Source organism: Osmia lignaria, chromosome 5 (assembly GCF_051020975.1).
Source record: "Osmia lignaria lignaria isolate PbOS001 chromosome 5, iyOsmLign1, whole genome shotgun sequence".
NCBI classification, from domain to species: Eukaryota; Metazoa; Arthropoda; class Insecta; order Hymenoptera; family Megachilidae; genus Osmia; species Osmia lignaria.
The window spans coordinates 4104499-4119069 of NC_135036.1; the positions used below are offsets into that span (position 1 = coordinate 4104499).

Consider the following 14571-nt stretch of genomic DNA (forward strand, 5'->3'; position numbering starts at 1 on the left):
GTTATTTCGCATGATTTTATCGGTTTTGGGAATGTGTACTACGACGTGGGTAAATTGGATACGAATATAACAGTATTTGATGACACATCAAAAGATATTATCTGGTTGACATAAGCATCGAAACGGCTTCATTGATAACGAATTGTATTTTCTTAAATGACAAATTTCAATGAATCAACAGATTTTTAAAAACTTAATTTTATTTTTAAATATGCCATATCTATCACCGATTTCAGTGAATTTGATATACATTATAAAGGTCAGTGTCCTAAATAAATTCATTTATATATGTATATTATCGCCACTCTGTTTTAATTTGAAAGAAAGAGAAAGCTTAGAACGAACTCCGGGAATAGTATAATTAGTAGTGAGTAGGGTGCCACGGTCTGAATTCTTTACAAATTTTTACATCAGTATATTAAATAAATAAAAATTACAAATCATATTAAACTTAATATGCATTATTATCATTAGGAAGTTAGACTATTCCAGTCATTATATCAAATTGAATATAATTATTCAATTATCAAGGTCGCATTATCACTGAAACAAAAATGTACATAATTCTAATTCCAGCAATATTAACCCTTAGCTGGCACATTTTACCAGATTAACATGACTGCACACTGGGACGTTTAAGACCCCAACCACAAAAATATTTCCTGCGAAGAAGCTATTCATTATTTTAACTTGGAAAACTTCCTAAATAATCTTTGAAAATTGTTTTAACATATTTCATAGCTAATTTTAGTAAAATTAAATACTGAATAGAAAAGAAAAATTGTAAAACGTAGAAAAATCGAAAAAATGACAGTTTCCACACAAAAATTCATAACTTTTTCAAATTTTCATATAAAGAGCTAAAATTTTAGCTGGACACTCTTGAGATTGAATATTTTAAGGAAAAGAATAATACAAAAGTCGTGGTTTCAAAAAAGGTATTTATTTGCAGAGTTGAAGGGACGAATTTTAACCAAAAAGAAAAAAAGCTGAATTAGCTGAGGTCGTCTCATATCCCACAGTGCCAGCTAAGGGTTAATATTAAAAGTACCTACTTTACAAAAAAATATTACAATTTTTAATTATTGTAAAGTAAATATTCATTCAAATTTTTCCGCGTAAACATTTATGTGCGAGTACATTTGGCAGCCACAAACCTGTACATACATATATGGGGCCCCTTTCACTAGATTGTCATTTTCCCCGGGGATGCCTAAGGAGAAGGGAGAAACTCGGGAAAGGGACATTACCCTTTCTCTCCTGATTTAATCGCGAGTGTACAAGGTGCTAAAAAAGAACTATTCAATATTCATGTAGGGTATACTATCCTGATTAAAAAGCTTTAGTAAACATAGGTCGAAAAATCAACTGTTACCGTGATATTATCATTCTTTTATGTTAGCATCGTGATAGAATTATTATTAGCTTCTCGGCATTTAGAGAAGATGTTCCACATAGGTATCCTCCTTCTATTTCCACACATTGGCATTGAATTTTGGAAACATACAGGGTGTCCCAGAAAGAGTGTTAATCTTTTGAATATGTAATTGCTGAGGGGATTCTAAACAACTTTTCCTTTTGCCAAAATGTTGGCTAAAGCTTCATTTTTTCAATTTTTAGCGAAAAATACTGTCCAATTAGAGCGCGTGTAGAGTGCGGTTGAACCGCGAGAATATTGGCTACTGATTACCGGACATAGCGTGAACTGCTACTCATAAATCACTTGTTCGTTCCCGATCACGGTGATTTTTCACAGTGATTCCTGGTCCTTATTGATCGCTTCTGATCGATGTACGTATCATCGCTACACGATGTAAGCTTTAGACAATTTCGAATTGTCGAAATAAATTTTTGATTTATATTATAGGCAGCTATTTTTATGCAAGCTATATTGAATTCGATCAAGATCAAGGATTACGATCACAGTGAGCAATTACACAAAGTAAAAAAAAATTACAATCACGGTCAGGAATGAAGTTGAATCACGGTTATGATGGTGATTTTGCGGTCACTATGATAAATCATTGTTAGTGATTATGCACGCCATCCCTACTGATTACGTTCGTACCGTGGCGTGGGTGTGAATAAGCGCGATGGCATGGCACCACATTGACACAATCTCTGAGTTCGCAGATATAAGCAATTGAAAATTGGAATATCAACTTTCGAAGCGCGTGTTTAAATGTTGTGTATCTATCCTGTTTTACATTTTTGTAGATATTTTTTTTAATAAAGCAGTGAATTTTTGTATCAATATTCGCATACATAAATTACATGCTGCCAATCATAAAAATATTTAGACACTAGCATAGTTTCGAATGTTCTACTCTGTATTTTAAAGAATTACACTTATACACTTATAAATAAAAAGAGTGTAGTGTGTTTCATTACAGTCTACAATTAACAATAATACAGAAACTATTTAATTGTTGTAATATATAGCTAATCCTGAAGTCATACAATTAATCGGACTTTTTATAAGTTGACCTTATCAAAATAAAATAGTAATTGTTAATTAAATATTAATATTTTGTAGAGTATTCCTTTTGTTGTATGTTGTAAAAATGTCAAAAAACAATTGTTTTAAAAATAATTAACTTCAATACCTGGTCATTCCTCCGCAAGACGTATTTTTAATTCTATTTTCAAATCTTCTTTTTTATTAATCGTGAAAGATAAATCAAATTCTTAAACCACGAAAAACGAAGCCTACGTAAATAATTATTCATTTTTAATACCTTCTTTAAAGTAAAATTTTTTATTAAACCAGTTATCTGTTCAATATATACTCGAAGATATAAATGAAAATAAATAAATATTTTGAAAATACCCTACGTGGGAAAAATAACATGCTTTTAATATTTTCTAACCCGACGAGCTGGATTAACCGGACTCGACGAGTCCTCCACCCCCGCCTCTCAACGTTTCAAGGGTTAATGCCCATCGAGGTAATTCATGTGTGTTGCTTCTTTTTCATAGGTGGTAAACTGTATTTTAATCGATTGAGATATTTATAGGCTCTTTGATAAAGAGTATTAGCATAGACCCGTTGAGAAAACGAGGAGCAGTATTTATTTAGGATGAACGTTATTAAGTTGAGACCAAAAACTCATTCCACGTCTAGTTACTAATTAATTTCGTAATGAATTCAACGAAGCGTAGCAAAGTAGATTAACTCATTTAGAATCTCTATTAAAGATATTAATAAAAAGAGAAATATTTCTATAAAATTTTATAAATATTTTATAAAAATAGAAAAAAGAAAATGTTCAATCTTACTGATGGTCTCTTACAAGAATATATATCAGTGTCCATCTTCGATTTTGATAAAACTTTGTAGATATATTGGGCAAGTAAAAAAGGGGACCGCAAATTTAAGGGGTGAAACGACCCTTTAAAGTTGAAGCTGAGAAATGCCAGCTCAACAACTATCATTAAAAGAGAATTTCAAAAAAAAAGTTGCTGATTAGAATCTAAAAAATTTGTTTATTATAAAAATTTACATAGTAACAAAAAAGAACCAACATTTTTCTAAGAAATTGTTTGTACTGTGTTCCTTATACTTGGAGTAAGACTACAATTTTTGGTACGTTTGATAAAAAAAAGGCTTCTTTGTTCAATGTTTAAAAAAGAGATCTTCCTAGAACTAACTATAGGTTCGAAGATGTTGATTTATAATAGATTTGGTAGTCTGTATATTTTCCTACAGATCGAGTTTTTGGAATATTTTGCATAAAGGATATAGGAAAAAATACCTTCTAAAATATAAAATCTCTCACTTTTAAATTTAAAATATCTATCCCACGAATTTTTTATTTCTTTAGGATTGTATCTTATTTTTCATATTATTTTTGTAAAAGTCCTCCAAGGTTCCCAACCATGGAAATATGTACATAACTATGTTAATGCTTCCAAGATTTTCTAGGCCGAAATTGTAATTACGTCTCTATCCGATGTGGTTATCTTTACAATGGAAAGAAAAGGAACGTTAAATGCTTTCTTGTATCTCTAAAAGATACATATACTTACGTAATGCTGATATTGTGCTTGTACACTCCAAGACAAAAACAGTACACCACATAAGTCTCATAATTTTTTCCACGTAAATGGAATGATTGGATACCATGGCTATAACCGAAATAAAGTTTATGAATATGAACTAATTAGTCGTAACTATAGTGATTTAATGAATCATAATGAAAGCAATAATATGAAAATGCAAAGAAATAGTCACAAAAATTGGTGCATATGAAGAGACCACTTTATGGGAATATACTGCTTTTAATAAAAAAAAATATTATACAAATATGTCTTTTCCAAAATTTATTTTCCTATTCACCGGACTTAAAGACTAGTAAGGCAAATATGTCCCATGTAAAATTTTTTGGAAAATACAAGGAGTTAAATTAATTAATGCGGATCTAATATTCCACTAATGATGCGATGATTAATGAATAAACAAACAATTTTTTAGAAAAAATATTTCGACCATAAAAACATTAGGATCAAATCGATCAGCAGGATTTTTTTTTATTTTTCATTCGTAAGAAACACTGGCCTAGTGTTACGACCATGAAACGGGGTTACATGGTGTGCTTCGTAGGAATTGGTTATCGCGATTTGTAACGGCTGCGTGCACGTTTCACTTTCATTAATTCGCCTTTCATTCTCCTCCTAGCCAGTTTCCAGAAACGATGTCAACTATCGTTCTCTCTATCTCGCGTCGTTGTATTACAGTCGTTAAAGAAGTCTGAGTCCTTTCTACTAATTACACTCTGTTAATTGGTTAAAATTGATCAATGGTACTTACGATCTTTTGTTTAACAAATTGCGGATAATTGATGGGGGGTATCGATTCGCTTGAGCAATTAAAACGTGTGATTGAAATTCAAGTGTATAATTGGTCAATCATTTTTTTTTCATAGACTGCCAGGAAGGAGGGGTACTTTACATCGTTCAAATATATCAATACTAGTATATCCAAATATAGGGTTTCGAAAATCTTGCAACATTTTAATTTTATTTAGTGATTAATGCGAGCATTTTTCCGACTTTACGTATCCGTACTCAAGATCCAGGGCACCAAATTAAAAATTTCAAACTGTTACTTTGGTCTACTCGTTTAGGGCTATCCAACAGTATGGGTCCTATTTCTCTAATTTAAATATCCTAGGAGGAGAAGTGATTTAAAAAAAAGGCTTCCGTATTATAATAGATAAATAGATACCTGTAGAGGAAAATACATACACATCGAATTGAGTATCCTCCTCCTTTTCGAAATCGGATAAAAATCGTGCAATATCGATAACTTTGTTTTAACCAACACACTAGGGGAAATTCTCGAAATTATGTAACATGGTGGGTATGAAGTACCCACATGGTATTGCCATGGGATCGGTATTGAATCTTTTTCGTTCAAATTATGTAATGCTGTTAATGTTACACTTCTTAACTTAATTTGTTGTATAGATTAAAAACTAAAATTGTAAAATGAATTTACTAGAGTGAATAATGTGCACATTTTTTTCATGTAATTATTGCTTTCACCTTAATTTATTGAAGTGAATATCACAGCTTACTTTTACCATTTTATGGTGTAGTATAATTATGAGAAATGGGTCGTTAAACAATTTCACGTCAGTAATGAATTTACATACAATTGTAATTATCTTGTATACCTATTGTTTCTGATATACACTTTTAGAAACTTCAGTATATATATAACTTTTAACAGAATTTATTGCAGATTGCAATTCGATAAAGTTCGATGCAATGGTACAGTGGCTCAAAATAGTATTCGGACACTCTTTAAAACAGAATACCTCATTTAAAACATGACTAGTTCCGTTCTTGGATGAAAAGTCGCGATTTTCGGAAATTTTAATTACTTGTAACTTTTAAACGCGTTGACCGATCACGATGAAATTTTCAGCACACACGTAACTTATTTGAATCTACGAAAGACATATTTTAAATTTTCATTATTGGCTCACGTAAAAAAGTTGAAAAATTACCCTTCACTATTTTCTTTCACGATTTCAACAAATTGTAATTTTCTAAAACGACAAAAGCACGTATCGTAGTAATTTAATTTGTATAACTTCTCAAAAAACCTCAATTTATTTGGTCCAATTTTAAATGTGGTATTCTGTTCTAAAGAGTGTCCGAATACTATTTTGAGCCACTGTATTGTTATACTTTATCCTTTATTTTCTTAAGCTGTAAATATTAAAAAGTTATCACTTATGTAAGCCCATTAATACGGAAGCCGTCTGTGTATCTTCGAAGCCTACAGAGTCATTTCGGAGCAGGGGGAATTTTTGCGAAGCATCTGCTATCATGATAAGCTCGCTCGAACCTTGGCTCGAACAGCTTGGAATATACGCGAAATGTATACAATATGTCTTCATTAAAGTGTTACAGTCCCGTAATTACATAACTATCAATAATACAAAAAATTGTTTGTATGAATCTTATATAGCTTTTTGTAAAAATATAAATGAAAACGAATTTTTGTTATGTTATTATTTTAGGAGATGTGATCTATTTTTTTAAAATAGAACTATGACATATGATACAAAAAGAATCACTCTGTTATTGCTATTTACTATTTATTAGTATTTGTATGGTAATATGGAATTGTAAGTTTTTCTATATTGTCAGCAGTAAATTGAAACCGTTATCAATTAATTTATGTAGTGAAAACGTTTGTTCAATGTCACAGAATGTGGTTGGAGTATATTTATACGTTTGCCAATATTCGTCCCACAATTGCGATAGCTACATTATTTAGAACATTACCAATTTTAGAAAATGCATGAAATCTTGCATTTTTCGTGGAATATATCGTGGAAGAAATGCAGTACATAAATTTGAAATACCATTTTGTTTAAAATTTATAAAAAATTAATTTAAAATATTTATTGGAACAAATTCTTTAAAATAAATTTTTAATTAAAAAAAAGATCTAAAATTTTATCTCTGTATATTTCATACTCTCATTAATGATGAAAAACAAAAAGTATTTGAATTAGTATAATTAAAAAATTATACTAAGTTACGGTGCAGGTAATTTGGAATAGGAACTTACCTTCGTTTTATAAAATTATAGAAACAAGTAGACAATACAATTATTTTCTCTTATAATCAAGCATAAAAATCACAGCACAGCATAGGAACATTCATCGTAGGTAAATATCAATTTTAAGTCTTATAATTTACTTACGATTAGAGTAGTCACAGGAGTACTTAACTTCCGGGGTCATAATCAACACTTTCGCAGTGTACCTGTATTTCACTCATGAAACGCTGCATCCACATTGCAGAAGGGGTATACCCCTTTCTCAGTAAGTAGGTATCATTCAGTGTTTCGAATTAGCAACACGACATTAAAAGCTAAAATTTCACGTTAATTAAATGATTCAGTCTACAATTTCGACACACTTTATTGGAAAGGTCAAAATTACGGTAAATCTATAGATGCATTGGCATAACTAGAACCTTGTTTTCTTTGTTGGGTTAGATAATTTAGAAATTTAAGAAAGTTTGATATTTTGAAGAGCTATTTAAAAATGTTAAAGCTTTAAAATCTCTAAACTATGAAATTTTAGAATGGTGAAAGTTCACATTTTTGTGGTGAAACCATTCCAGATTTTTAGGAGGACCATGCCAACGTTATGCAATTAATGGAATTGGTTAATAGGTCATTCGCCTTTGTTATTTGTAGTACATAATACGAATTAGCTAAGGTTTGTAATTTTGTAGACACCCTGGTACTTTAAATTACCAACAGTATTCCAAGTATGCTATACTTCCTCTACATATTTATGAAGCGGAAGACCAGAAATAAACTCCAGAAAGTAATGAATAATTTATTTGTCAATTGTTTCATGACCCAATTCTGAATATGCATGAAATTTACAAGAAATATACAACATGAACTAAATATACACTAGGTAAAATATGCATTATACAAAATATGAAATATATTTTTAGAACTGTCTAATAGTAAAACAAATTTCTACCCAGGTTTAATTTTCTATACAAATATGTATTTGTTATAAACATTTGCAAGCTAATGATTACAAATACGATATTATTTTTAAAAATCAGAAAGATAACAAAACTTCTTCTAAATGCCTACGTTTTCATTAAAAATATTTAAATAGTTACGTTTTATGTAATAAATTTTTATAACATTAATTGCAATAAAATGCAATAATATTTATGACAATTTCGTTACCCTAATCGCAACAATATTTTAATAAATATTGTAATTTCAGTATTGATTATTCATATAACATTAATTAGACATTCTGTGTTCAAGACAAAAGCCGTTTATATATTAGGTTAAAAATACTTTGTTTTACTCCCTATTCGTAGAATATATATTCATTTTTTCTTAATTTTATATCGATTTTATAAAATGTAAAAAAATAAAATACGAATCTTGGTGTAATTTTAATAAGTAGAGTCGTCTCATACTAATTGTTAGAAGAACCTTGAAATGAACAGCATTTATTCAACAGTATCCAAGATCATAGAAGCAATGGAATCGGCTTACGCTTGTAGAGCATTGTGCCACGCATAGGCACTCTACCGTGAAGTTTCTATCAAATTAAACTTTCATTTTTCTTTTCATATATGGATGTGTTCTGGCAGTATAGTAGAGAAGAACCTCAGATATCCGAAGCAATCGCACTGTGCGGCGGAGCAAGCAAACGGAGACTCTGATTCCGTGTAGTCTTCTACACCGCATGTCTTGCCACTCAAGCTGGGCGCTGATTGGTCAATTTTTCAATTTTCAACAACGAAATGTGGCTAAACTACTGATCCCATCGAAAAAGGCTACAAAACTATTCACTACGATTTTTCGTGATCTATTCGACGGTGTAGAGGTCTTCAGGGAATTTTTTAACACCCTGTATATACGTACTACTCCGTTTATTATGATACCACAAACGGGTATAGGTACATGTTATAACGATATTTCGATTCTTTGTTAGAATTATTACAATCAAACTTGGCCATGAGAGGCTACAGTCCTGGGCCTCATTTTCCAAAGAGCTTCCTTCCAAACCCTCTATTCAATATGTTAAAAAATATTGAATTCAATTTGTTTTACCCTTTTAAAATTAAATTTCATTTAGAATAAATTTCAATTTTTGATTCAAGTTTATCAACCCAGAGGCCCTCACACCCCAAATGTCGTCCTTTCTTAACTGAAATTAAATAATAGACAAAACTTGGAGAATTGATTAAGGGTATGACAGACATGAAGTAAAATATGTACCTTCATTGTTCAACTTTTCTTTTTTATCCATAAAAATTAAATTTAGGTTTGATTTGATATTATCTGATTAAAAAGAAAAATATTAATTTTAACTTTTTGGAGCTTAATTTGAAAGCAATTGACTTCATTTCTTTTTCTGACTGTAAGGTTCATATTTTTAAACAAAGTTAATATAATTTTGAAATTAAAAATTCATTTATACTAATAAAAATTTAATGCAATTTACCTGCAGTTGCTATGACGCCACATCATTATTTTCCCCTGCAATGCCTATGAAGAGGGGTGGGAACTCGGGGGAGCGCAGGAACCCGGGTCATCGCCATTTCTCTTGGGGAAGCCTGATTTGATCGCGAGTGTACATTCTCAAAGATGATCGAATACTTTAGAACACGGGTGTATATGCAGAATATTTCAGTTTATAAATGCTAATTACGAACAATGGTTTTTTGAAATTTGCACAAGCACAGAAAAACACTGATTATCAATTTCCATATTACCAATGTTTAACAATTTATCTATGAAATAGAAATATATCAAGAATATACTTAGTTAATTTTTATTATTTACAATTAGCAAACAATGCATCAGAAAATATCAATAAGATTTCGGCCGAGCCAAAAAAACATCCTGAGAAAATTAACACTTTCGATGAGGAAGTGAAGAAAATTTATTGAAGGATCGTCAGAGAAGATTATCGAGAGGAGAAATTAATTTCAAGACAAAAGAATTGAGTGTGCTAATTAGTGATCTGTCCAACGGAGCATTCACGAGCTCCAGTCGTGTTTTGAAGGAAAAGCTAGTTGGTCGAGGAGACATGATTCGAGACGGTACATTGGCTCTGTTTGTGCTCGTTAATCAGTTCAATTGAATAACGTATTAATACGTCGGGTTCATCGCAACGGGTTAATCACAATGTCCACGCCGGACACGATGGACACCATCGATGAAGCGGAGCAGGCATGGCGTGAGTGTTATATCCCATATACTAACATTTGGTACACCTATTTTAAACGCGTAATTGTTTATACTATATTGAACAAAATTCATTATAAATAAACAATATATAAAAAAAGATAGTTAATAATACAGTATAAATAAAATAATTTTTATCAAAAAAATACAACCGATTTCAAGCGGCACTAAAAAGTATAAAATAAAATAATTTTTAACAAACAATACAATCGACTTCAAAATGCGCTAAAAAGTGTAAAATAATTTATATTTCGTTTAATGAAATTATTTTATTTTGTACTTTTTAGTGCATCTCGAAGTCGGTTGTATTTTTTGATAAATAATTATTTTATTTCACAGTTTTTAGTGGAAGGAGTAAAATTGGTAGGATATCGTAAGGTGGTTTTTCCCTTCTTATTGGTTAGGTAATAACCATGAACAAAAAATAAAAAATATACTAATTGAATTGAGTCGGTTAATTAAATAAACGAGAACAATCTGAATATTAGCTTTTAATTATTTTTATTTATTTTTTTTTTATCTGAAACTTATATAATAGTGCGTATCGCGGCCGCCCCTGCCGCCGCGCTGCCATCTCACGCGAAAGGGGTGCCGCCACGTCCCTGCAGCCGTTCTTCTTCCTGTAATGTAAAATTTGAACTGTTACACAGGTCATGCATTATAGAATTCATTCTTTATTATTTATGACACAAATGGGTTAATTATTTGTTTGATAAGATCTATGATACTTGCCGCGCTGCGGCTGCAGCTGCGCATTTGTTAGATCAGTTTCCTCCTGCTGCTACTGTTGCTGCTGTTGTTGCTGTTGTTGTTGCAGCTGCTGCTGTAGCTGTTCCTGCCGCTGCTGTAGCTGTTGTTGCTGCTGCTGCAACTGCTGCACCTGCTGCTGCAATTGCAGCACCATGGTTGTTATTGCGTTTTCTGAAAGAAAAAAGAGAAATGTATATGTTACATGCATATTTTTGAATCATGCAGTATATTCATTTTCCATTGAATTTGGAATTGTACTTACGATTGTTCGTTGATTCTGCACTCATCTTTTTCTGAAAAAAAAGTGTTATTAATTAAAAAAAAATAATCCGTTCGCAATTGTGAATAAAGGAGCTGTCCCACTTGTATGAAGGATTTCCCTGTTGCACCAATTTACCTGAATGACACATATAATTAAAGGGCACGTCAAACCATTCACGAATATCATAATCATTTCTTGCGGAAATCATTGGTTCATGAGATATAGCCGAAAGATTGGTTACATAGGGTGCGCGCGCTATGGGATTGTATTGTTTCATTCATAAATCCTGTCAAGCAACAGACAAAGTAAACGACTCTGCTTCTGTTATCTTTTTGTTTCTTTAATTGTCTTTTTAATTGGAATTACATTCAGAAATATATACAAGTAAAATCACCACTTGGAGTATCTCCTGTTTCCCAGCTCCTTCTCTTGTTTCCTCATCTCGGCCAACTGTACACGAGTTTTCATATAACTGCAGATATTTGAGTCACGATATCTCGAGAACTATTGATTTGAGCCACATGGTCTTTCGATCAATATTGTTCACCTCAAGAAGATCTATCGATTGATACCCAATACAACCCCATAGCGCGCGCACCCTATGTAACCAATCTTTCGGCTATATCTCATGAACCAATGATTTCCGCAAGAAATGATTATGATATTCGTGAATGGTTTGAGTTGCCCTTTAATTATATGTGTCATTCACGTAAATCGGTGCAACAGGGAAATCCTTCATACAAGTGGGACAGCTCAATCCGAGAAGCACTCACCCCCTATTTTTTTTAAACTCAGTATTCTTACATTGTTTATACGCTGATTATGAATATAGTCATTATGTTTCGAGGTATACTTCCGAACGGCCCCATCACCCCAGGACAACCAAACTTCGGATTTATAGTAATTGAGGGACGAGAAATCGAATGAGGCCATTTTCAGAACTGGCAAATAAACCGTTCTCGAGATATACAGGGTATTCTAAAAGTGCGGAAACCCCCTATTACCTCGGTAAGAACGCATTTCCACGCAAAATGACTAACCTAACCCCAACCCTAACCCTAACCCAGGTTAGGTTAGTCATTTTCCGTGAAAATGCGTTCTTATCGAGGTAATAGGGGGTTTCCGCACTTTTTGAATACCCTGTATATCTCGAGAACGGTTTATTTGCCAGTTCTGAAAATGGCCTCATTCGATTTCTCGTCCCTCAATTACTATAAATTCGAAGTTTGTTTGTCCTGGACTGATGGGGCCTTTTAGAAGTTTCCCTATGTTTCGTCTCGGTCGAATTTTGTCGAACCGATCCGATTGAGAAAAAGGATAAACTGGCCCGCGGGATTGGGAATAGTTCAGGAAAAGATTTTTCTGAACAATAAATGTTTCGTCGACGACTCGACTCTCACACTCATCGCGTGGTTGCGTAGCGAGCGATTGAATTTGTCATTTCTCAGGTCGAAGTATGAAAAACAGTCCTACGGGACGCGGTGCGGATCGCGTAAAAAGAATGTTGTCGAACTTTGTTGACGAGCTGCTAACCGTTACCTCGAAACCGCTTTGTTGACGAGCTGCTAACGCTTATATCGAAGCTTTGAATTTATGATATTGAACAAATATCATACTGAAATTTGGCGACTACTTGATTTTCATGGTAAAATAAAAATTATAGTTTTTTACGTTTATCTCAGTGGATCCAACTGCTTCTCACAAACGGAAGCGGTACTGCCACGAAATAGCAAATCCTAATATCCGGAAATAATTGAATAAACGGATCTACGTTTAATTTCTTGATATGTCACCGCCACAAGAATTTGCAAATAATAACGTTGTGTAAAGAGTTTGTTATTATTTCGCGAAAGCGTTGCCGGCCGGCTTACGATGGCCAAATAGTTGCCAATTGTTCACTATGATATTCGTAATCAGCGTATAAAAAAACGTAATACTGTGTTTAAAAAAAAATTGGGAGCGAATGGTTTTCAGAACTATATACAACCACACCACCAACCATTAATGATTAAATTAATTTTTAATCACAATTTTCACTGTGCAACTTTTTCCTAACCTTACTTCTTACTTTCTAACTATACTCTGTGGATGCTGACGCACAACTAACTTTTTCATTCCACCCTTACGACTCTCTTGGTTTCTTCAATTCACTCACACACGGTCACATTCGATCACCGATTCGTAGACACATGCATTCTCATTTCGAAGAACTGTCATTCGATCCAAACACTCTTCATTCACACCTCACTCGATCCGACTGCCATACTGTCCAAACACCCTTATCTCACATCCCATATATTTATGTACTATGTAGAGATGAGATGTTGCGGAGGCTAAGGAATGCGGGTATGATTGGTCAGAATTTTCTAGTCACGCCTAATTCACACGCATTCTAGACCGTCGCGCGTTATTGGTCGAAACGCTCAAACACATACTAAGCCCGTCGCTTGCACACCGCAAAGTCAAATGGTGTGGGTGCGTGACAGACCAAGAAGGCACTCCTTAGCCTCCGCAACATCTCATCTCTGCACAGTATATATAACATATGTATTAAAATGAAATATTGCTTGTTATTTGGTACTTACCGTTCAACAGCAGCACGCTTCGATTCAAACTGAACAAATATCTGTGACTTCCGAATGAAGAGAGTAAGAGAGTTGGTGGGGCACATTCCATGATCGCACACATTGTTTCGCTGTTGCGTCGTATGGATCCACGAACAGGAGCGTGCGAAGTGCTCCCTTTGCCCCTGTGCCGTCCCGCTCCTCAACTTCTCATCACGCCAGGGCCGATGTTAGGGGGGCGCGCGGTCGGGCAATCGTCCAGGGCGTTAGATCTGTAGGGGGCGCCGCAGCCCGGTCTCTTTTCCCTATCTACATCTCATATGTGATATTACATATATACTATATATGCTGCGACATTTATGTCTACATCTTCCCTAACGCGTTTTTTAGCCCCTGAATGGGCGCCACGATAATCTTGCCCGGGGCGCCAATATTGCTAAAACCGGCCCTGCATCACGCAATAGTAGTTCCTACATTGTTTGAAGTTTGCCGATTGCTTCGAACGTAAAAAAGGACAGCGAGTGAGAAAGAGGACGGAGCGAAAACAATCCACTCTATATCTGCAAAACAATACTAATGCAATAATGAAACTTTTTTATTTCTAATTTGTTTGCTATGAAACTTTAATCAACAGATTTGTGATATTTTTCTGATTAAAATAAGACCAAACACGACGTAAATCGGACTAGTTTTGTTATTAATCAATTTAAATTGATCCAGTCAATCATTAA

At 33.3% G+C, this 14571-nt stretch overlaps 1 protein-coding gene and 1 long non-coding RNA gene across 18 annotated transcripts in view; one reads left to right on the forward strand and one right to left on the reverse strand.

Moving 5' to 3' along the window:
* The window catches only part of LOC117607945 (echinoderm microtubule-associated protein-like 2), a 111991-nt gene that overhangs the window by 56887 nt on the left and 40533 nt on the right, over window positions 1-14571 (forward strand). For 13 of the 15 annotated variants that reach the window (XM_076688485.1, XM_076688486.1, XM_076688480.1 and 10 more), the window contains one exon: window positions 9866-10256. The exons of the other annotated variants lie outside the window; for them this stretch is intronic. In XM_076688485.1, the coding sequence (XP_076544600.1) occupies window positions 10205-10256 (52 nt within the window). In that variant the 5' untranslated portion in view covers window positions 9866-10204. The remainder of the gene's footprint in view (window positions 1-9865; window positions 10257-14571) is intronic. 15 annotated transcript variants of the gene reach the window in all.
* LOC117607947 (uncharacterized) lies at window positions 10751-14003 on the reverse strand. Of its 3 annotated transcripts, none has more exons than XR_013062224.1 (4): window positions 13862-14003; window positions 11277-11307; window positions 10997-11185; window positions 10751-10884 (listed from the first exon to the last, which is right to left on the reverse strand). It is a non-coding gene; the product is annotated as an uncharacterized LOC117607947 (long non-coding RNA). The 3 variants fall into 3 exon arrangements; XR_013062225.1 differs by lacking the exon at window positions 13862-14003 and adding an exon at window positions 13333-13564; XR_013062223.1 differs by lacking the exon at window positions 13862-14003 and adding an exon at window positions 13276-13563.